Consider the following 20,725-nt stretch of genomic DNA (forward strand, 5'->3'; position numbering starts at 1 on the left):
AATAAATAAAAATAAATGAAAAATAAATGAAATAAATAAAAAATACTAGGCATGGTGGCATGTGCCTGTAGTCCCAGCTACCGAGGAGGCTGAGGCAGGGGGATCACTTGATCCCCAGCGTTCAAGGCTGCAACGAGCCATGATTGTGCCACTGCACTCCAGCCTGAGCAAGAGTGAGACCCCATCACTTTTTTAAAGAAATAAAATATACATACAAGTAGTGTAAAGCTAAAGGAGCAGAAAATTATGCACCATGCTAACACTAATCTAAAAAAACTGAAGTGGCTATGCTAATATCAGATAAAGTAGATTTCAGGACAGAGAATGTTACCAGGGATAAAGAGGGTCATTTCAAAATAATATGTCAATTCATCAAGAGAACATAACAAATAACAATTCTAAAAACCCAATAATCCTAACAATCTAGCAATTCAGCTGCTCTGCCTACGGAGTAGCCATTCTTTATTCCTTTACTTTCTTTTTTTTTTTTTTTTTTTTGAGACAGAGTCTTGCTCTGTTGTCCAGGCTGGAGTGCAATGGCACGATCTCAGCTCACTGCAACCTCCGTCTCCCGGGTTCAAGCGATTTTCCTGCCTCAGCCTCCTGAGTAGCTGGGATTATGAGTGCAAGCCACCACGCCTGGCTAATTTTTGTATTTTTAGTAGAGATGAGGTTTCACCATGTTGGTCAGGCTGGTCTTGAACTCCTGACCTCGTGATCTGCCTGCCTCAGCCTGCCAAAGTGCTGGCATTACAGGCGTGAGCCACCGTGCCCAGCCTCCTTTACTTGCTTAATAAACTTGCTTTCACTTAAAAAAAAAAAAATCTAGCAATCCTAAAACCTAATAACAGCTTCAAAATACATGAAGCTAAAATGAACAGAACTACAAGAAGAAATAGACAAATTCACAATTAACTTTGAAAATTTCAGCACCCCTCTCTCAATAATTAATAAAACAGGTAGACAGAAATCAATAAGGATAGAGAAGATTTGAACAACACTATCACTGAGTTGACTCAATAACAGCAGAATCCACATTCTTTTCAAGTACACATACTCTGGGTCACAAAACAATTCTCAATACATTTAAATGAATTCAAGACACACAAAGTATGTTTTCTAACCACAATGGAATTGAATTAGTAGTCAGTATAGAAAGATCTCTGGAAAGTCCCCAAATATTTGAAAACTAAACAATATACTTCTAAATAATCCTTGGATCAAAGAGGAAATCAAATAGGAGATTAGAAAGCATTTTGAAAAGAATGAAAATATGACATTTCAGAATTTGTAGGATGCTCAGTACATATTAGATGAAATGAACAAATTCCTTGAAAGATACAAACTTCAAAAACTCACTCAAGAAACATAACCTAGGCTGGGTGCAGTGGCTCACGCCTGTAATCCCAGCACTTTGGGAGGCTGAGTCAGGTGGATCACCTGAGGTCAGAAGTTTGAGACCAGCCTGGCCAACATGAGGAAACCCTGTCTCTACTAAAAATAAAAAAATTAGCCAGGCATGGTGGTGCGCACCTATAATCCCATCACTTTGGAAGACCAAGGAGGGCAGATTACTTGAAGTCAGGAGTTCGAGACCAGCCTGGCCAACGTAGTGAAACCCCGTCTCTACTAAAAATAAAAAAAATTAGCCGGGCATGGTGGCACACACCTATTGTCCCAGCTACTCAGGAGGCTGAGGGAGGAGAATTGATTGAACCTGGGAGGCAGAGGCTGCAGTGAGCCAAGATTGTGCCACCGCACTCCAGCTGGGCAACAGAGCAAGACTCTGTCTCAAAAAAAAAAAAAAAAAAAAAAAAGCCTGAGACTGGGTAATTTATAAAGGAAAGAGGTTCAATTGACTTGCAGTTCTGCATGGCTATGGGAGCCTCATGAAACTTACAATCATGGCAGAAGGGGAAGGGGAAGCAGGCACCTTCTTCACAAGGCAGCAGGAGAGAGTGAGTGTGAGAACAAGGAAGTGCCACACTTTAAAACCATCGGCTCTCTGAGAACTCACTCACTATCATGAGAACAGCATGGGGGAAACTGCCCCTATGATCCAATTACCTCCCACCTGGTGCTTCCTCTGATACGTGGGGATTACAACTTAAAATGAGATTTGGGTACACAGAGCCAAACCGTATCAGCCCATGTCTGTGAAAGAATTGGATTTGAAGTTAAAAGCCTTCCCACAAAGGAAACTCCAGACCTAGATGGCTTCACTGGAGAATTCTATTGAACATTTAAGGGAGGAATAATACCAAATCTATGAATAAGTGATGCAAAATATTATTTTTATAGTAAAACTGGATGTTATAGAGCAGAGCGCAAAATCTGCAGGAATTTTAAGTTTACCCTTAAAATCCTCGGAGGATTCCTTGGAGATATCTTGAGCCTGGGACAGGCAGCTTTGGGCTCTTACCAGATGCCTGGGGACTCTGTTTCTTCTCTCTCTTGGGGACACCAGGACAAAAGAGGGCAGGACATACTTGGGATCTCTCAGCGGTTGGTGAGGAAGCTGGGACTGGCCCTCGGGGTGGCTAACCAGGCAGCCCTGGCTCAAGTCTCTGCCTGTCCATCACCCCTATCCCAAATGTGTGTTTAGTACCTTGAGATCTGGCTTGAGTATTATTTGAGCTATAAAGTGTGCAATCTTCTGTAAGGTAGGGACTGTGACAATATCCTGCCTTTTTTTTTGAGACAGGATCTCACTCTGTTGCCCAGGCTGGAGTGCAGTGGCTCAATCATGGCTCATTGCAGCCTTGACCTCCCAACCTCAAGCTCTCCTCCTGAGTAGCTGGGACCACAGGTGTGCGTCACCACATCCAGCTAATTTTTGTATTTTTTGTAGAAACAGGTCACCCAGGCTGATCTTGAACTCCCAGGCTCAAGCGATCCTCCCACCTTAGCCTCCCAAAGTATTGGTATTGCAGACATGAGCCACAGTGCCCTGCCAACAATATCTTGTCTTATCAGTGAGGAAGCAGAGGCCCTTCTGATGGGTGGGAGATTTGCCTGAGGCCACCCGGGGTTGGAATCTGATTCCCTGTGACTGACCAGGTTCTAGTCCCCTGGCATTCAAGGCTCCGTCTCCCACACTCATTTCATTGTCCCCTATACCTGCCTTCTAGTCAAACTAGATGTTTGCTGTTACCCAAATAGAACTCCTCCTGGAATGGGTACCCCAACTCCATCCCCAGCCCCCCACAGCTCACTCTCAGACCCCCAGTCCACACCTGAAGCCTTGGCTTGGATGCCCTCTCCTCCCAGGAGCCTTTCCTGACCCCCCTTCCCACCATACCATCCAGCCCTCTCTTTCCCATCTTGGGTCACCATTCTTCCTATTGCCAAACCAACTTTTGTTTTCCTCAGTCCTAAGCATTCGGGCAGCAACTCAGACTGGGGGGTGGTGGGTAGGCAGAAGAGGAAGTGAGAGAGACCATTGAGGAACTAAGAGGAGCTGGGCCAGAGCTGGGGTCTGGGAAGTGAGGAGGAGAAGATTTGAGATGAGGCTGGAAAGGGTCAGAAAAGGCTTCATCCACTGGCAGCCATGTGTGAGTGGGGATGTGTGAGCAGAAGAGCCATTGTGTCAGGTTCTAGAAGTTTCTGTGGGGCTGCTGTGTAGAGAATGAGCGGGGAGAGCAGGGAGATCAAGAGGCAACTGGGAGGCCATTGACTGCTCCCTCTCAGGAGAGATGATGGAGGTCTGGACCAGGATGAGGGCAGAAGGTGGCACGTTTGGGATCATTTAGGAAGTAAAACCACCAAAGGCTGGTTAACAGATATGAAAGTACAGCTAGGTCAGAGGAATAAGTCCTAGTGTTACATAGCACCGTAGGCTGACCATAATTAACAATTTATTGTTATTGAATTATATTTTAAAATAGCGAGAAGAATGGATTTTTTTTTTTTTTTGAGATGAAGTCTCGCTCTGTTGCCCAGGCTGGAGTGCAGTGGCACGATCTTGGCTCACTGCAATCTCCGCCTCCCTGGTTCAAGTGATTCTCCTGCCTCAGCCTCCTGAGTAGCTGGGATTACAGGTGCGAGCCACCATGCCTGGCTAATTTTTTTTATATTTTTAGTAGAGACAGGGTTTCACCATGTTGGTCAGGCTGGTCTTGAACTCCTGACCTCATGATCCGCCCGCCTCGGCCTCCCAAAGTGCTGGGATTACAGGCGTGAGCCATTGTACCCAGCCAAAGAGTGGATTTTGAATCTTTCTGACACAAAGAAATGATAAGTGTTTGAAGTGATGGATATGTTAATTACCTTGATCACTAAACATTGTATACATGTATTAAAATATCACACTGTAACCCATAAATATATACAGTTATTATGTGTCAATAAAAAATAAAAGCAGGCGGGGCGCGGTGGCTCACGCTTGTAATCCCGGCACTTTGGGAGGCCGAGGCGGGCGGATCACGAGGTCAGGAGATCGAGACCACGGTGAAACCCCGTCTCTACTAAAAATTCAAAAAAAAATTAGCCAGGCGTGGTGGTGGGCGCCTGTAGTCCCAGCTATTCGGAGAGGCTGAGGCAGGAGAATGGCGTGAACCTGGGAGGCGGAGCTTGCAGTGAGCCGAGATCGCGCCACTGCACTCCAGCCTGGGTGACAGAGCGAGACTCCGTCTCAAAAATAAATAAATAAAAGCAAACTGGGTGCGGTGGCGCACGTTTGTAGTCTCAGCTACTGGAAAGGCTGAGGTGGGAGGATTGCTTGAGCCCAGGAGTTCGAGTTTAGCCTTTTAAAAAGTAAAATTTAACTAGCCTGGGCAATATGGTGAAACTCCATCTGTACAAAAAATACAAAAATTAGCTAGGTTTGATGGCATGTACCTGTAGTTCCAGCTACTCAGGAGGCTGAGGTGGGAGAATCACCTGAGCCCAGGAGGTCGAGGCTGCAGTGAGATCATGCCACTGCACTCCAGCCCAGGCAACAGAGTGAGACACTATCTCAAAAAATAAAATTAAATAAAATTTAGAAAAAATAAAATAAGGAAAAAGTAAAATCAATGGACTCCGGTGTCATTGGAAGAGAGCCCCGCCTAGTCTCACAGGGAGTGAGCCTGACATCTTTGTCCCAGCATGTACCCTGCAGTTTCAGTTGTGTGTGACAACGACCAGGAGGCACTGCTGCAGCCAGGATCTCTGGTCCATGAGTCCATCCCTCCCCAGCCCTACAGGTGGCGCTGCAGGCTCCTCTTCCATGCAGGCCACTACCGCCTGCAAAGCAATGCAACGTGGGCCTGTGAGGATTAATGGACAGGCAATTGCTGAGATCTATGTTGCAGAGATCAGCTCAGATGAAATTCCTGGTGGGGTGGAAATGTCAAAGCCCTTTACCCCCCACCCCTGGGGAACCTGGGCTCAAGCATGTGCAGAGGTCTCTGCTTGTCTCCAATTAAACTCTTAAAGGGATAAAGCGCCTCATCCAGTTCGGGGATTTCTCAGTCTTTTAGACATACAGGAGTGGAGATGGAAACTTCCAGAATTTAAAGTGTGGTGTATGGATGGGAAGTTTTTGTTAAAACTCTGGTCAGTAGGCCGGACGCAGCAGCTCACACCTGTAATCCCAGCACTTTGGGAGGCCAAGACTGGTGGATTGCTTGAGCTCACGAGTTCGAGACCAGCCTGAGCAACATGGGGAGACCCTGTGTATACAAAGAATACAAAAATTAGCTGGGTGTGGTGGTGCACACCTGTAGACCGAGCTTACTCGGGGTGACCCTGTGTATACAAAGAATACAAAAATTAGCTGGGTGTTGTGGTGCACACCTGTAGACCCAGCTTACTCAGGGCTGAGGTGGGAGGTTCACTTGAGCCCTGGAGCCGAGGCTGCAGTGAGCCAAGATCACACCACAGCACTCCAGCCTGAGCCACAAAGTGAGACCCTGTCTCAAACAAACAAACAAAACAAAAACTCTCTGGTTGGTTGTCCCTTCCTCCTGTGAAAACATGTGAAAAACATACGTATAGAATGTTCAGATCTGAAATCACTAAAAACATAAAAACATACCATGTACAACTTGCTGTACTAATTGAGACTACCTGAGGTACTTTGATGAAGACTTGAGGCAGAAACCCACATTTGCCAGTGTTGGAAACTTTGTTGTTGTTGGGAGGTGAGACCCAGATCAAGGAGGGGGATTGGGGTTTTCTCCTGCCCTGGACCTGGACGTGTGTGGAGGGGTGCTCAGTGGCCTGCTGATGGGTTTCTGCTTTTTTTTCTTTTTTGAGACAGTCTCAATCTGTCGCCCAGGCTGGAGTGCAGTGGTGCCATCTTGGTTCACTGCAACCTCCACCTCCCAGGTTCAAGTGATTCTTGTGCCTCAGCCTCCTGAGTAGCTGGGATTACAGGTGCACGCCACCATGCCTGGCTAATTTTTGTATGTTTAGTAGAGACGTGGTTTCACCATGTTGGTCAGGCTGGTCTCAAACTCCTGACCTCAGGTGATCCACCTGCCTCGGCCTCCTAAAGTGTTGGGATTACGGGTGTGAGCTACTACACCCGGCCTCTGCTCCCTTTTTAAAGAACCCTCCTTCTTTCTAGCTTTTATTTATTTTTTGAGACAGGATCTTGCTCTGTTGCCCTGGCTGGAGTGCAGAGGTGTGCTCACAGCTCCCTGCAACCTCCATTTCCCAGGCTCAAGTGATCCTCCTACCTCAGCTTCCTGAGTAGCTGAGACCACAGGTGCATGCTGCTGCCTAGCTAATTTTCGTATTTTGTGTAGAGATGGGGTTTCTCCATGATGTCAGGCTGGTCTTGAACTCCTGGGCAAAAGTGATCCTCCTGCCTTGGCCTCCAAAGTGCTGGGATTACAGACATGAGCCACTGCACCCAGCCCCCTCTTCTCATTTAAATCTCAAGATAGTTTCATTTTTCTCTTATACTTCAAGTTCCGACATCCAGAATAGTGTGCCCCTGGGAGAGAAGTGAACTGTGAACTTGGCAGATTTGAGGGCTGCTATGGACTGAGCTGTGGCCCCCAACCGAACCCAAATTCATAATTTGAAGCTCTAACCCCTAATGTGACTGTATTTGGAGAGAGGTTCTGTAAAAAGTTAACTAAGGTTAAACGAGGTCCTAAGGGTGAAGCCCTGATCTGATGGGATTAGTGTCCTTATACTATAAGACGCACCAGAGAGGGCTCGCTCTTCCTGCCCCCAGCACACACAAAGGCAAGGCCACCTGCAAGCCCAGAAGAGAGCCTTGCTGGAAACTGAAGGGGCAACATCTTGATTTTGGACTTCCCAGCCTCTAGCACAGTGAGAAGCACACTTCTGTTATTTGAGCAACCCAGCCTATGGTACTGTCTCATGGCAGCTTGAGCTGACTGGGGCTTCGGCAGCTTTCAGGCCCAGGCTGTGGGGCAGCGGCAGGACCCCGGACCCTAGGGCAGCCCTTTCCTGTCTTGCCAGCTGAACCAGGAACAAAGCGCTCATTCTTCCCAAGGTTGTGCCTGACCTAGAATAAACCACCAAAACCAGCGTGAATACAGGCCCTGGGTGTCCAACCTGGGTTGCCAGCACCCCCTGGGCCCAACTCAGAAACTTTCCCCATCTTGCCCTTAGGGCCATGTCTGGGCAACCCCCCTTCTCTGGAGTGAAGACTGGGGTAGGAGACGTAGCTTTGGGTCCTCCCTGAGCAGGGGAAGGAGCCTGTAGTCAGCAACGTTCTGTTCTGCTGTGCTGTTCCTTTCCCCACTTTCTGTGTGTTGGTGTTTTCATGATTCATACTGCAGATCCGTGTGTCCGTAAAACCCAATCCCTGAGCGTCGATTTCTGGAATCCCACCCAGCGCAGTGGCCAACAGCCTTCACCCTCCTCTCCCCTCTTCCTCCTCCCAGAGAGGACCAGAGAGGACACATGGGCCCCAGGTCCTGCAGGCAGAGCCTCGCCCTTGAGGTGGGAAAGCAGGACAAGCTGTTTGAAGTGGTTTTTTCCCTTCATGGCAGGACCCAGATCCTGCCCTACACACACCCATCTTGGGAGGGGACCTTTGGTGGGAGCAAGGGGGCAGCTGTGATCCCATCTCTGCAGCAAGAGGCATCTGTGTGGCCCTCAGCAGAGGACTGATAGAGGGTTCCTTTTGGGGATGATGGAAATATTTTGGAATTGACTGTGGCGTTGTTGCACAACTTGGTGAATATATTAAAACCCACTGAATAATATACTTCAAATAGGTGAATTGTGTGCTATGTGAATTATATCACAGTGAAGCTGATAACCAACAGGTCAGGGCTGTGTCAAGGACAGTTATGATCAAGTTGAACAGCTGTGTGCTGGGCCACCACCCCTGAGAGCCAGGCCCCGACTGCCCAGCATGGGCTGCTACGGGCAGAAGTCTGTGCTTCCTAAATGTCTGTAGTCACACAACGCACAGTGACAAAGGCGCCCCCCAGCCAGGTGGCCCTGCCTGTGAACTGTTAGGAATTCCAACTTCTTCTGAGCCCATATCTGCCTAGCAGTGTTCTAAAGGCATTAACACTTCTCTTATTTCATTCTCACAACAGCCTTGTGAGGCTGTCATGATTCCCACTGAACAAATGAGGAAACTGAGGCTTGGGGAGAGGACTGCCCCATGTACTGAGCAGAGGGTGGTGGGGGTGGTTTTGGTCTGGGGAGTTTGCCCCCAGCCCTGCCCGCCCCTGTCAGGCTCAGCTGCCACAGCCTTTGCCCAAGTGGGTAGGGACGTGAGGGGTCACCAGCACGCCCTCCTTGCAGCTGCATCCCGGCTCGTGGCTGTGTGGATTGTAGCCTCAGCCTCCCCTTTACCAGCAGGGGTGGGAGGGGCTTTCCCTGGTGCCAGGAAAGTTTGTCCTAGGCTGCTGTGGGGCCATGCTGCCCTCCTGCTCAGCTGTCTATGCCATGAGGCCCCGCCAGGCCTTGCTAGCTGACAGGTCAGGCCACACCAGCCTCCAGTCAGGCCTCAGGCACTGTCTTGGCTTCCCGTATTTCCTGAGCAGGGGCTGAGGGAGAAATGACAAGTTCGTCAGGCTCCCATGAGGACCCAGTGATGGCCTCCAGCACACTCCGCACCAAGCACGCCCTACACTAAGCATGTTATACTCTAAGTCTTCTCGCCAAAAAGGAGGCAGAGTTTTTCAGCTCACTATGGCCTGGGATTCCTGAATGTCCCAGCTTCCTGTAGCCTTGATGTCCCCGGACTGGGTCTGGGTGACTGGGTCAGGGGTCTTGACTCTCCTCCCTCATCCTGCCCAGGCCCCGGCGCCTGCTGCCCAGGCTCTCGTCTTCTTCTTCACAAGCTGTGTGGGCCTGGGAGAGGCCAGGCAGACTGGAGGTGAGGGCAGCTGCCCCTCCTGTCCCTCTGCTTTGGGTTAGCCAGGCCTCCCAGGCCTTGGGGCATGGCTAGCCAGTGTAGATGGGCTCACCAGGCTGCTGGCTGGGCCTGTGCCTATGGCTCAGGTGTCCTTGACCCAGTATTTGCCTCTAGATTCTCTGCAGGGGCCTGTGGGCTCTGGAGACGCACAGGACCTGAGCCCCAGGCTGTTCCCATCATCCTATGGGACCAGGGCCCTCCTGGGAGCCTACTGCATGATTCCTCTTTTGAGGGCCCTAGGGGCAGTAGGGTACAGAAGGTGGGATCTCTAGACTCACAGAGACCCAGGTTCCAATCCCAGGCCTGCCCTCAACACACTGGTGAACAGGCATCAGCCCAGGGCACCCCCCGGGACCAAACCACATCACCCCATGCCTGCTCCCTCTGGAATTGGTGTTGAGGCAAACACAGGTACAGCCTCTGGCACTGCTAGACCTGGCTGGGTAGCTAAGTGGGGGGCAATTGCCTGACCTTGGCTTTGACAGGTTTATTCTCTCCGGACGGTCAGGAGGACAGGTGGACATGTCCACAAATGTGTCTCATCCTCGCAACAGCTCTGAGGATTTCCTGGGGACTCCACCAGTGGCCGGGGCACCCAGCCCTCCTCCCCCAGCACTAGTTTGTTCTTGGCCAGTACAAGGTTTTGCACAGTTGACCTTATAAGCAGGGCTGACCCCAGCTGAGCCCGAGCAGCAGGGGGAGAAATCCGCTGTGGTCAGCAGTGTGAGGGCAGTCACCTAGGAACAGCAGAGCAGGTCGGGGCTGGAGCTTGGGGCTGCAGAATTCTGTGTGACATCAGAAGCTCCTGGGCCAGTTGTCACATGGAGTCCCAGGCCCCATTGGCAAGACCCAGAAATCTGCGTTTTAACAAGTTGAGGGGGACAGTTCCACACTTGGGATTGAGGATCTCTCATGCCATCCTGAGGGTCCCTTTTCCCCCAGGACGAAGGCTGCCCTGTCTCTGCTTCTCTGAGATGCCTAGTTAAAAGGATGTGACAAGGACGAGGGACAACAAGCAAGTGAACCTCCCTATCCCAGGAGACCTGACTGCAAGGCTGTGGGGACTTGGGGGAGGTGGGGCGGCCCTGAGAGTGCCTGGTCAGCTTCCAGACTGAGGCAGTTCCCCAGCCCGCTCAGGGCCAGGTGGACTGAGGTCACAATGAGGGATGTAGGTCTCAGCCTCTCAGTTATAAGGCAGGTGGCAGTCAAATGTCACCTGGTGATGAATGGGAGGCAGCGATAGTTCTGGAGGTTGAGGGCAGTTGCAGGTGATTCCAAGGGGACTTGGGACACCCAGGTCCTGGCCCAGGGCCAAGGACACCAGCCTCCCTAGCGCACCCTCCACGCTTCTTCCCCAGAACCTGCACTGGCTGCAAACACATCAAAGAAGAAAACATTTCAGGGCCAATTCATTTTTCTCAAAACATATATTTACCCCTCCTCTCAGTACATCTTTGAGCACCTTTCCCAGAATCTCAGGAATGTATAGACCCCCGCCCCACACTTCATACCCGCCCTAGGCCTTGGTGATGAGGCCTCTCACAGCTTGTGCAATGGCATCCTTGTCGATACCGAACATCTTCAGCAGCTCAGCCGGCTTCCCACTTCTTGGTACCCGGTTAACTGCCAGGTGGGTGACAGTGATGCCAGGCTCGCCCACTACTGCACTGGACACAGCCTCACCAATGCCACCTAGAAATGAAAGGAGGGGAGTCAGAAGACGAGGCCTCAGGGTGAGCAGTGGTGGGCCCAGCCCTCTGTCAGCCTTAGTCAAGGATGGAGGAGGCTGCATATGCACCGCCTTTCTCCACCTGTAGCCATGAGCCCATCACATAACTCATTGGTTTTTTTTTTATTTTAAAGAGACAGGTATCGCCATGTTGCCCAGGCTGGTCTCCCAACTCCTGAGCTCAAGAAATCCGCCGTCCTCAGCCTCCCAAAGTGCTGGGATTGCAGGCGTGAGCCACCATGCATGGCCCAGAACTATTTTTATAAGCCCAAATATGGCCTCTAAATGTTTGTTTCAAACACCATTGTTGGTGACCAGCCAGCCACTGTTCATAGTCCGATTATCTACATTTGACCCCAGAGTCAAAGCCCATCTCTCCCACTGGGGCCTCCTACTTAGAGAGGCTGGTGTGTACTTAAGGAGCCTGCTGTGTGAAGGACTCACAAATACCAGAAATTCTGCATTGCTTCCCAAGCTGCACCATAGCTTCCACCCTACACTACCTCAGGGACGCCACCATCCACCATTTAGCAGCGAGGCTGGAATCCTCACCAGCTTCCTGGGCAGCAGGAGCTCCACAGAGCTCATCAGCAGCTGTGAGTTAGCTGGGTCCCCAGGCCAAGCCTGAGGCCTGTTAAGAGACCACGTCCCAGCTGCTCTAAGAGACAGCTCTGGGTGTTCTGGGCCACAGCTGCCCTCCTGGGGCTCAGATAGAAGAGGCACGTCCAACGCTCGGCTCTCTGGCCCTGTCCCTTGCCCAGCCTGCCTGCCCCAGGCCTCCTTACCTTCGTAATAATGGTCCTCCACGGTGAGGATCCTGCCCTTGGTGGCACGAGCGCTGTCGAGAATGAGTTTTCTGTCCAGGGGCTTGATGGTGAAGGGGTCCAGCACGCGGATGTTGATCTTTTCTGTGAGGGAGAGCACACGGCGTGGCTGAGGGGAGGGCTGGGCACCACTATCTGCCCTGGTCGGGGCCTGGTGGGACATCCTGAGGGCTGCGTGTAGCTAAGAGCTCAGCCTGCGGGCCTGTCCCTGTCCCAGGGAGAACCATTTGCCACCTCGTTCCCATGGCTGAGCTCATGCTTGCCAACCCCTTGCACTGGGGCATCTGGTCCAGCTGTGTTGCCCGCAGTATCCAAGAACCCAGAGCGGAGCATGCAGGCCCTGAGCGCCTTCCCTCATCCTCCCACAACCTTGAAGTTTACAAAGGGAATGTGAGAGAAAACACCCCAGGTGTCTGGCCTGATGGAAGGTGAGGGTTGATGTGGTGACGTTGGGGAGCTGCAGCCCGCAGAGTGATCAGAGGCCCACGTGTGGCCCCAGCAGCAGAGGCACCTTCTCAGAAGGACAAACCCACGCTTGCCAGGCCCTGCTTAAAGCTCACCCCCCTGGGTCTCCCCCTGCCTGGGGATGGACTCCTCTGGCTCCTCCAGCCCCATCTTGCTCCTGCCTGACCCTGCTCCGGCCTCCCTTCACTCTCCTCTCTGCTAATCAATTCCTACCCACTCTGAAGCCACTTTCTGGAAGATGCCACACCTGCCCCCTCTTTTGTGCTAAAACATGACATCTGCTGTGTGATTCTATTGCGGGAGAGGCCAATGCCTGTCTCCCCTACAAACCACTAGCCAACCCTGTGAGCTCGCAGTAATAATAATAGAATACCAGGTCACATGCATGTAACCCTCAGGAGAGCCCTGAGGGCAAGGGGCTAGTATCTCCATTTTACAGATAGGAAAACAGGCATGGTGATAAGTGAATAACTTACTTCCTTAACTAGTGCCTGGCTGAGTGATTCCAGCCCAGCTGGCAGGCTCCAGGCCACTGATCTGGCCACCATGCTGAGGGGGTCTCGACTTTAGAGTCATAGGGTAGGGATTGTGGGCACTGCAGCCCCAGGACCTAGCAACATGCCAGACAGAACAAGTGCTCAAAGGGTGGCTTTAATTGCCATCATTATTTAATGAAATGAAATTCTTTCTCTTTAGCTGTGAGCTCTTCAAGAAAGAACAGAAAGAACAAAAGAAAGAACCCCAAGACCTAGCATGCAGTGGCCGCTCAGTTGATGACTTTGGAGGCCCCTTCTCCTCACCTTTCTTCAGCAGTTCGGCAGCGGCCAAGGCCTCGTGCAGGGTCACCCCAGCCCCGATAACGGTCACCTGGTCATCCTTGCTCTTCAGGATCACCTGGGGGTGACACAGAGGGTGAGTGAGGCTCAGGGCCCTGGGGCAGGGTGTGCCCTGACTGCTGGGAGTCACAGCAGGGAGGGTCCAGGCAGCTCTGTGGGCTCCTGGGGCATGCGAGGCACTGACCTTGGCTTGTCCGACCTGGAAGTCCTCATTGTTGTTATAGATGATGGCATTTTCTGGGCGGCTGGTCCGGATGAAGCAGATACCCTGAGACCGAAACAGATAAACTGAGGATACAGGATGTGGCACACCCAACCTCAGAGACGAGGTCTTTCTAGAGAGGCCATCCCTTCCCATGGGAGTGTTAGTTACTGCATCCTGGCTACTCCAGCAGGGAAAAGGGCCTTGCTTGCCCTCTGCTGCCCGTACCCCACTTGAACACTCTGAGAACTGCCCACCACCTTGCAGCCCCAGACCGAAGGCAACTTTCCACCAGGTAGACTGGCTGCAGGTGGGCTACTCCCACAGACTGCACCAGGCAGAGGGGCAGGAACCACGCGCACTGGGTCTGTGGCATGCAGCTCCGGGCCTGGACCACAGGACTCAGCTCATCCTTGCCTGTCTTGGAGAACCCAACTCAGGAGGGTGGAGAGGTGTAAACCGCCGGACTGGCCAGGGCTGCCAGGATCCTCAGCAGAGACAGACTGTGGCAATCAGTTGACAATGTCTGCCACGTGGCAGTAAGTGGGGCGTGTATTTCATTTTTTCTTGTCTAACTTCCACAAGCTACACAAACACCAGGGGCAAGGTCAGGAAACACCCCCTGGGGCAGCAAGTGACCAGCTCTGGCCTCCTCTTCTGTTTCCCTTGGGAAGTGATGGCTGCCAGCAGGAGAAAGAACAGCCATGCAACCTACCTTCGTATTGGCGGCTAGTTCCACTGCCTTCTCTGTAGCAACGCCATCACTTGGGTAAAAGACAGTTGATGTGGGGACTGACCGAAACATAGCCAGATCTTCCAGGGCCATCTGGGAGGGCCCGTCTTCCCCTGGGGTGTGGGGGAAAGGATATGCAGAAATAAGACCCGTACCCCCCCATCCATGGGCTGGAATCCTGGCCCATCCCCCTCCCATACCTCCTGGTGCAAAAGTCAAGGGAGCTCCAGGTGTAAATGCCCTGGCTAAACTCACCGATGGAAACGCCGCAGTGGGAGCCGCAGAGGTTGATGTTGCTCTCGGAGATGGCAGCCATGCGAATCTGGTCAAAGGCCCGCGTGAAGAAGGCTGCAAAAGTGCTGCAGAAGGGCACCGTCCTGTTGCGGGTGGCACAGCCCACCGCAATGCTCACCTGGGGGCAGGTGGGACAGGGTCAGCCCAAAGGGGCAGGCAGAGGGTGGTCAGGGAGCCTAGGACCCCTTTTGTGGAGAAAGCCACAATTTGTATATAGATTGTCCATCCTTTCTGGGCTTCTGAATATGTCCCCCACCACCTTCTTCTGCAGAGACTGGTCCTCCCAACCCCTCCCTGGGGTCCGAGGGCAGCAGCCTCATGCCTGCTGAGGCTCCAGGCCCCAAATCACTCATCCAGAAGCAGCACTGAGTACAGTCATCAGTTCCAAACCAGCTGCCCTTCAAGGCTCCAAAATATGCCAGCCAACACAAGGCCTCTTTCCCTAGTACCTGGGACCTCCCCAGCCCCACGCCCTGCAGAGCAGTCTCTGGAAATCACAGAGAGAATTCTAGGTCCAGTTGGAAGAACTCTGGAGATCTGAGTGCCCTCCAGAGAGAGGAAGCTCCCTGTCCCTAGGGGCCTGCAAGCCAGGCTGGGCTCCTGGACCACCAGGAGGGGATATTTTGAAAAAATGGACAAAACATTGTTCCTTACTTCACAACCTCAGTTCCCGACAAGGGTCTGCTTCCCCAAATGGGTACATGTCAGGGGCCCAGAGTTCCTCATCTCTGCATCCCTCAGGGTGGCAGGGCCCAGAGCCGTGTGCATTACAGGTGCTCAACAGACTCTGGCTGCTAAACCCATCACGGCCCCACCTACTGGCCGGGCCTGTCCTCCACCTGGAAGAGACCCCATTCACCACCAGGCCTGGCCTGCACGCAGCTCCTCCTGAGAGCACCTGCAGTCCCATTCGGCTCCCCCATGTGCACACCTGTCCAGGACATTTGCACCTGGGCAGAACCTCCCAAACTGTGGCTGTTCAAGGTCAGGGGTTAACGCTGGGTCCTGGCTTTTCTTATAGTCTCCCTGGGCTGGCCTACAGCAGGCACCTGGCTCTGCCAACATGGCTGCCCCGCACCCCTCAGACCACAGCCCTCAGCCTTGGGTGGACCTGTCCCTGCTGGCCCCAACACCTACCATGTTCTGCTCGGCAATGTAGCACTCGATGAAGCGGTCCGGGTGCTCCTTTTTGAAGATCTCCGAGAAGGTGGAATTTTTGGTGTCCCCATCCAGGGCGATGATGCGGTCACTGGCATGGCCCAGCTTGGCCAGTGCCTGCCCGTAGGCCTTGCGGGTGGCTATCTGTGAGGAAGAGAGTGGGAAGGCTCTGGACCCCTCTGAGGGTGAGTGCACACCTGCAGCCTGGAGCCCTGCTTTCAGAGAAGGATTAAAACGGGGCCAAAAATGGAAGCCCTGGAGCACAAGGTCCTGCGGAGGCTTTTAACTGCTGAAAGGTTGCCAACGACTACGGTCAATGTCTTGGGAGCCCCTGGAGCCCCGGCCCCTAGCCTGGCTGTGAAAGGTATAAGCTACAGAAGACACCCACCAGCCCCAACTTCCCACCTGCTGCACCAGGTCTATGAACCTATTCCACTTTGCATGGGAACACAGAAGGCTTGGGAGTAAAGGCCAGGCACAGGCTGCATGGATGGGTTCCCTTGGGACAAAAACCTGGAGCGGGACAGCTCTGCCTAGCCTTTCCCAGGTCAGGTGGGGGTCCTGAGCTCAGGCCAAGGGTCCCTCGTGGACCAGCGATGCAAGAACTTGGGAGTGAGTCCTTGGCTTTGATCTCAGTTCTGTCAGTAGCTTGCTAAGCTTGCTAAGTGGGCAATTCCCTTGCCTGGTCTGAGCCTCTGCAGGTCAACTCCAGAGCTGTCTGTCCTTCTGAGGGAAGTGACAGGAACAACACCTCAGGGACCACTCCTTGCCCTAAATGAATCGCTCTCCTCCCTTTCCCAGCCCTCCAGAGGGTGTATCTGGGCCACAGACTTGGGAAACCTGAGAACTATGGGTTCAGAGAAACAGGCCCCACTTTGTACCTTGTCCCCAACTTTGTAGCTGGGCAGGCTAGGCATGCGGATGTTGGCAATGTCCACTGAGGGTGCGTCCTCCTGTGGAGGGGTTGCCAGGATCTTCTTTTTGCTCTGGATCTGGCTGTAGATCTCCTGGATGATCTGCTCAGCCATGTTTTTGGGGAGGGGCTTCCCATGCCAAGACTCCTTATCTTCTACCCCTACAGACCCAACACGGGAGGACAGAGGAATGGGTAAGACAGAAGCTCCCAGAGGGCCAGGAGGCTGCTCCAGGAGACTGGCCCTCCACCTGCCGAGGGCAAGGGAGGAATGGCATCATCCCAGACAGGCAGAGCCCAGCCAGGCACGGGGGCCAGGAAAGGAGGGTCGCAGTGAATAGGATGGACTCCTACGTGCCCACCACTCACTGTCTACTGCCTGGTCCTTCGGGAGCTCACAGCTGAGTGGGAAAGGAGGGGCCAGACATGGGCAGGTGTGTGTTTCTGGGCCCACTGCCCCATCCCTTCACCAATGTGTCCATTCTCTTCTTCCCCACAACCCCGCCTGCAGGGTCACACACAGGTAGAGGTGTCTGCTGCAGAAATACTCAGTTTGTCGACTGGGTTGGAAGGGACCCTGGCCATCAGAAGGGGAACCCAAGGCCCAGAACAGGGCTTCCAGGGTCACCTGATGCATCTGTGAGCAGCAGAGGAGTCTATAAGCACCTAGGCATGCCCACCCCATGGCACCTTGTTGTGTGCGGCCGGGAAGGCTGAATATCCCTCTCCCTGGAGGTCACCTCAGTAGTCACTAGAGTCTGGCCAGAGCCAAGAACAGACTGAACTCCCAGGTAGCACCCAGCAGCCCGAAAGACTAGCAGGAGCCCCCAAGAAGCTGCAAGTGGTCCAGATCCTGCCCATTTTTAACACCAGAGGGCAGTGCCAGGCAGCAGCACCAAAGCCATGACAATATCCCAGAGCCCTTTCCTCGACATCCACCCCCTCCCAGACACCTCCCAGCACTGCCAAACCCCCACTCAGAACGTCCTCATATACCTGAGTCTACATGGGCAGAACAAGCCACAACCCCTGAGAGCAGGCAGGTGGGCAGCCAGAGGCATTTGGCAGGGAAGCCGACCCAGGCCCTGGGATCAGCCCCCCTCGTGCCATAGACTTCCTCTGTCCCCGGGCAAGTCCCTGACCACTTGTGGTCTCATTTTCCCATCTTTAAAATGGGTGAGGCCATCCCAGGCCTAGGAATCTGGAGCCCACACCTGGGTGCCAGGGAGTGACTTACGCCTGCCTCATTCTCCGGCCTGGGGCAGAACCCAGGTTCCAAACCCCCCAAGGCTCTCGGCCCACACAGGCCTTGCTCAGCATCTGCCATTGCTTGAGGAGTACCCCACTCACCTCCTGGAGGGAACAGTTCTCTCCGGGCCCTGCCTGGCTCTGTGTTGGCCCTTCAGCTGGAGCAGGTGGCCAGAGCTGGCAGAGCACACACAGCTGCAGCTCTGAAAGGCACCAGCCAGGGTGGGGCACGGGGGCTGCCTCACTCCACGACCTTCCTCTCACCCACAGACCCTCCAAGTCCTTCCTCTCCTCCTGCCTGTACATGCCCCCACCGGCAGAGGCCAGACGGATCTGAGTTTAAATCCTGGCTCAGCCACAGGGGTCACTGAGTCACAGCATCTCCCGCTCCCCTTCCCTGGAGCCTGGTGCACTCAGTGAGCAGCAAGGGCTGTTTCCCTGGATGTGAGGGTCAGAGCTACGTAGCCACAGTGTCTGGGCCAGGGGTGAAGGTGGGGAGGGCGGCTTGTGCATACTGACCTGTGATCCCTCGGCCCTTGAAGGTCTTGGCAATGATGGCTGTTGGCTGGTGCTTGGCCTGGCCAAAGGCCTTGCACAGCTCCTCCACGCTGTGTCCATCCACGATGATGGCATGCCAACTGGGGACAGGGGGCAGAGAGTAAGGGGCAATTCCCAGGGGCCACAACACCGAGGAGCCTTCCAGGGAAAGGTCTGCCTTGGCAGCTGGGGTCTGCCCAGGCTCCACCCCACAACTGCGGCCTCAGCTGGAGTAGTAGAAAACTTGCAACATTCCTGTTTCCAGTTTGGGTTTTTTAAATCCTTTTCTTTTTCACATTATTTTACTTCCTTTTGTTTGCCTCTGAACAGGTTTTCCTCCTCTTCTTAAGTAATCCAGAGCTCATTTCCTTTATTGTCTCTTTCATTCCTGATCTGCTCATTTCCTACTGAAAGCTGTTCTGGGGTCAGCGCACTGGGTTTGGAATCTGTCTGCTATTAGATTCTTGATGAATTTTTTGGCCCAATTCTTATTTGGGGAACAGATTTGATCACTCCACAGATGCTGGATGTGGTGCTGGAAATGTTTTTGAAATGAACCATGGAGTCAAATATACAGGAAGGAGCTGGGGCAGAGCACCCTTTCTCTTGAAAAGCTATCCTTTTGGGGACTCTTTTTGACATAATAAGAATAAAAATAGCACTTCTCAAACTGAGTGCCATGCCAACCACTACCCATATTAGCCCACTGAAGCCTCACCACGCCATGCTTGGGTGCTGAGTTGGCCCCATTGTACAGACAAATCAACTGAGACACTGAAGGTGGAGTAAGTAACGTGACCCACGCCACAAAGCAAGTTAGCGGTGGAGCCAGGACTTCAGGAATCTGGCTTGAGTCACGAGGTTATGGACACAGGTCCTGGGGGTGCTGCGGGGGTTGTACTCTGAGTCCCCAGATAGATGTGGCCTTGGGGAGGCCTGTGGGGTGAGAACCCTGTGGCTCAGGTTCCTCGCCTGTCCAACAGAGATTATTTCCTCCCTTCCTCCTCTCCCTTTCTGAGGTCAGTCATCAGGGAACACAGGCCTGCGTCTGCTGTGCTACTGCAAGGTAACCCCAAGCATCCTGTTACTTAGTGTAGTCACAGGCATGGGTTCATCTGCAAAACACAGTCCTGGAGGCCTGACCTGAGTCTCAAAGCCTTGCACGGCACCTGCCCTGCTCCCTCCCCTCCACAGCCTCCTCAGCCAATGCTGGGCCCCTGTGCAGAGCAGCTTGTGTTTGGCGACACCGGTGGAGACTTTGAGGTGGAGCCCCTCTGGCTGACACCCATGCAGATTGACCTCCCTGCTTTGTGCCCTTTGACCCTGAATTTGTAACCAATCAAGGCCGAAGGGGGGCATCTGGAAACCCTATCTCCCATTTCACCAGGAGCCTGTTCCTCCTCCCCAGGCTGGGCGGGGCTGGGCACAGGACGTGGCCACCAAACTGAGGTTCAAACCTCTCCACAGCTATACATCCTTTAGCTTTACCGAGCAAGCCCCCATCCCTCAAGAACCCTCCTTCCTCAAGAACAAAGCGAGCTGACGTGAGATGGTGTGTGGAAGCTCCGAGAGCCACCATGCCACAACCACGAAAACAAGGAAACTCACTTAAAACTGGGCCTGGCCCACATATCCTGAGCCATTAAGTCCAAATGCCTAGAGTTTGAAATTGTGAGTCAAATGCTAAAGAAAGGGACCTTTAGATGGTGCTTAAGGTCCCAGCTTCAGCTCCTGCACCTGCACCTGCAAAGCTGTGATCACAGACCACTCTCCGTGCTGTGACCACACTCAGGCCACAGCCTCGTACGTACCCGAAGGCCTCGCACCGCTTCTGGTAGATGTCCATCTGGTGCTGCAGCGGGGCCGGGTCACTCTGGCCCAGGCGATTGATGTCTAGAATGGCCACAAGGTTGTCCAGCTTATAGATGCTGGCGAAGGCCATGGCCTCCCATACGGAGCCCTCTGACAGCTCCCCGTCTCCCAGCAAGCAATAGACTCGGTAGCTGTGGACAGAGAGTGAATCAGGCCAGTCCCTCTCACCTGGACCCAGCTGGCTCCCACCCCCCCAACCCATCCAAGGAGCCTGCACTCTGGGTAAAGGAGCAGCCACGCATGGATATGCAGAACAGACGGCATTTACACTCGAGGGGCAACAGTGTCACCAGGTTCCTGCAGCCTACCACAAGCCACACCCCAAGAGAAAATGGCATGAAGGAAGCCGTCAGGAGCTCAGGAAGAAGTACTGGTTGTTAAGAAACAGAGGTCTAGGACAACAGGGATCTGGCTAATAAGATCTAGAAAAATGGGGGTTGTTGGAACGAGAGGAAAGTGAGGAAGGGTGGGTGAATAGGCTTGAGCCACCTGCTGCAGGGGACAGACCCCGCTGTGAACCAGAGGTTGGAGGAGGCCTTGGGACTGGCTGGGTGGGCCAGTGGGAAAGGGG

At 53.1% G+C, this 20,725-nt stretch overlaps 1 protein-coding gene and 1 long non-coding RNA gene across 4 annotated transcripts in view; one reads left to right on the forward strand and one right to left on the reverse strand.

Annotated features, from left to right (window-relative positions):
• The window catches only part of LOC134809566 (uncharacterized), a 34,300-nt gene extending 18,099 nt beyond the window's left edge, over nucleotides 1-16,201 (forward strand). The window contains exon 3 of one of the 2 annotated variants that reach the window (XR_010155606.1): nucleotides 13,058-16,201. This is a non-coding gene — a long non-coding RNA (uncharacterized LOC134809566). The remainder of the gene's footprint in view (nucleotides 1-13,057) is intronic. The other variant, XR_010155605.1, reaches the window with a different exon arrangement.
• Nucleotides 10,752-20,725, reverse strand: part of TKT (transketolase) — a 30,548-nt gene continuing 20,574 nt past the window's right edge. For both annotated transcript variants that reach the window (NM_001009097.1, XM_054680252.2), the window contains 10 exon segments: nucleotides 10,752-11,035; nucleotides 11,858-11,980; nucleotides 13,162-13,255; nucleotides 13,382-13,465; nucleotides 14,115-14,245; nucleotides 14,388-14,544; nucleotides 15,564-15,728; nucleotides 16,466-16,659; nucleotides 18,265-18,383; nucleotides 20,094-20,285. In NM_001009097.1, coding sequence (NP_001009097.1) covers nucleotides 10,860-11,035; nucleotides 11,858-11,980; nucleotides 13,162-13,255; nucleotides 13,382-13,465; nucleotides 14,115-14,245; nucleotides 14,388-14,544; nucleotides 15,564-15,728; nucleotides 16,466-16,659; nucleotides 18,265-18,383; nucleotides 20,094-20,285 — 1,435 coding nt within the window. In that variant the 3' untranslated portion in view covers nucleotides 10,752-10,859.

The sequence above is a fragment of the Pan troglodytes genome, chromosome 2, assembly GCF_028858775.2.
Source record: "Pan troglodytes isolate AG18354 chromosome 2, NHGRI_mPanTro3-v2.0_pri, whole genome shotgun sequence".
NCBI classification, from domain to species: Eukaryota; Metazoa; Chordata; class Mammalia; order Primates; family Hominidae; genus Pan; species Pan troglodytes.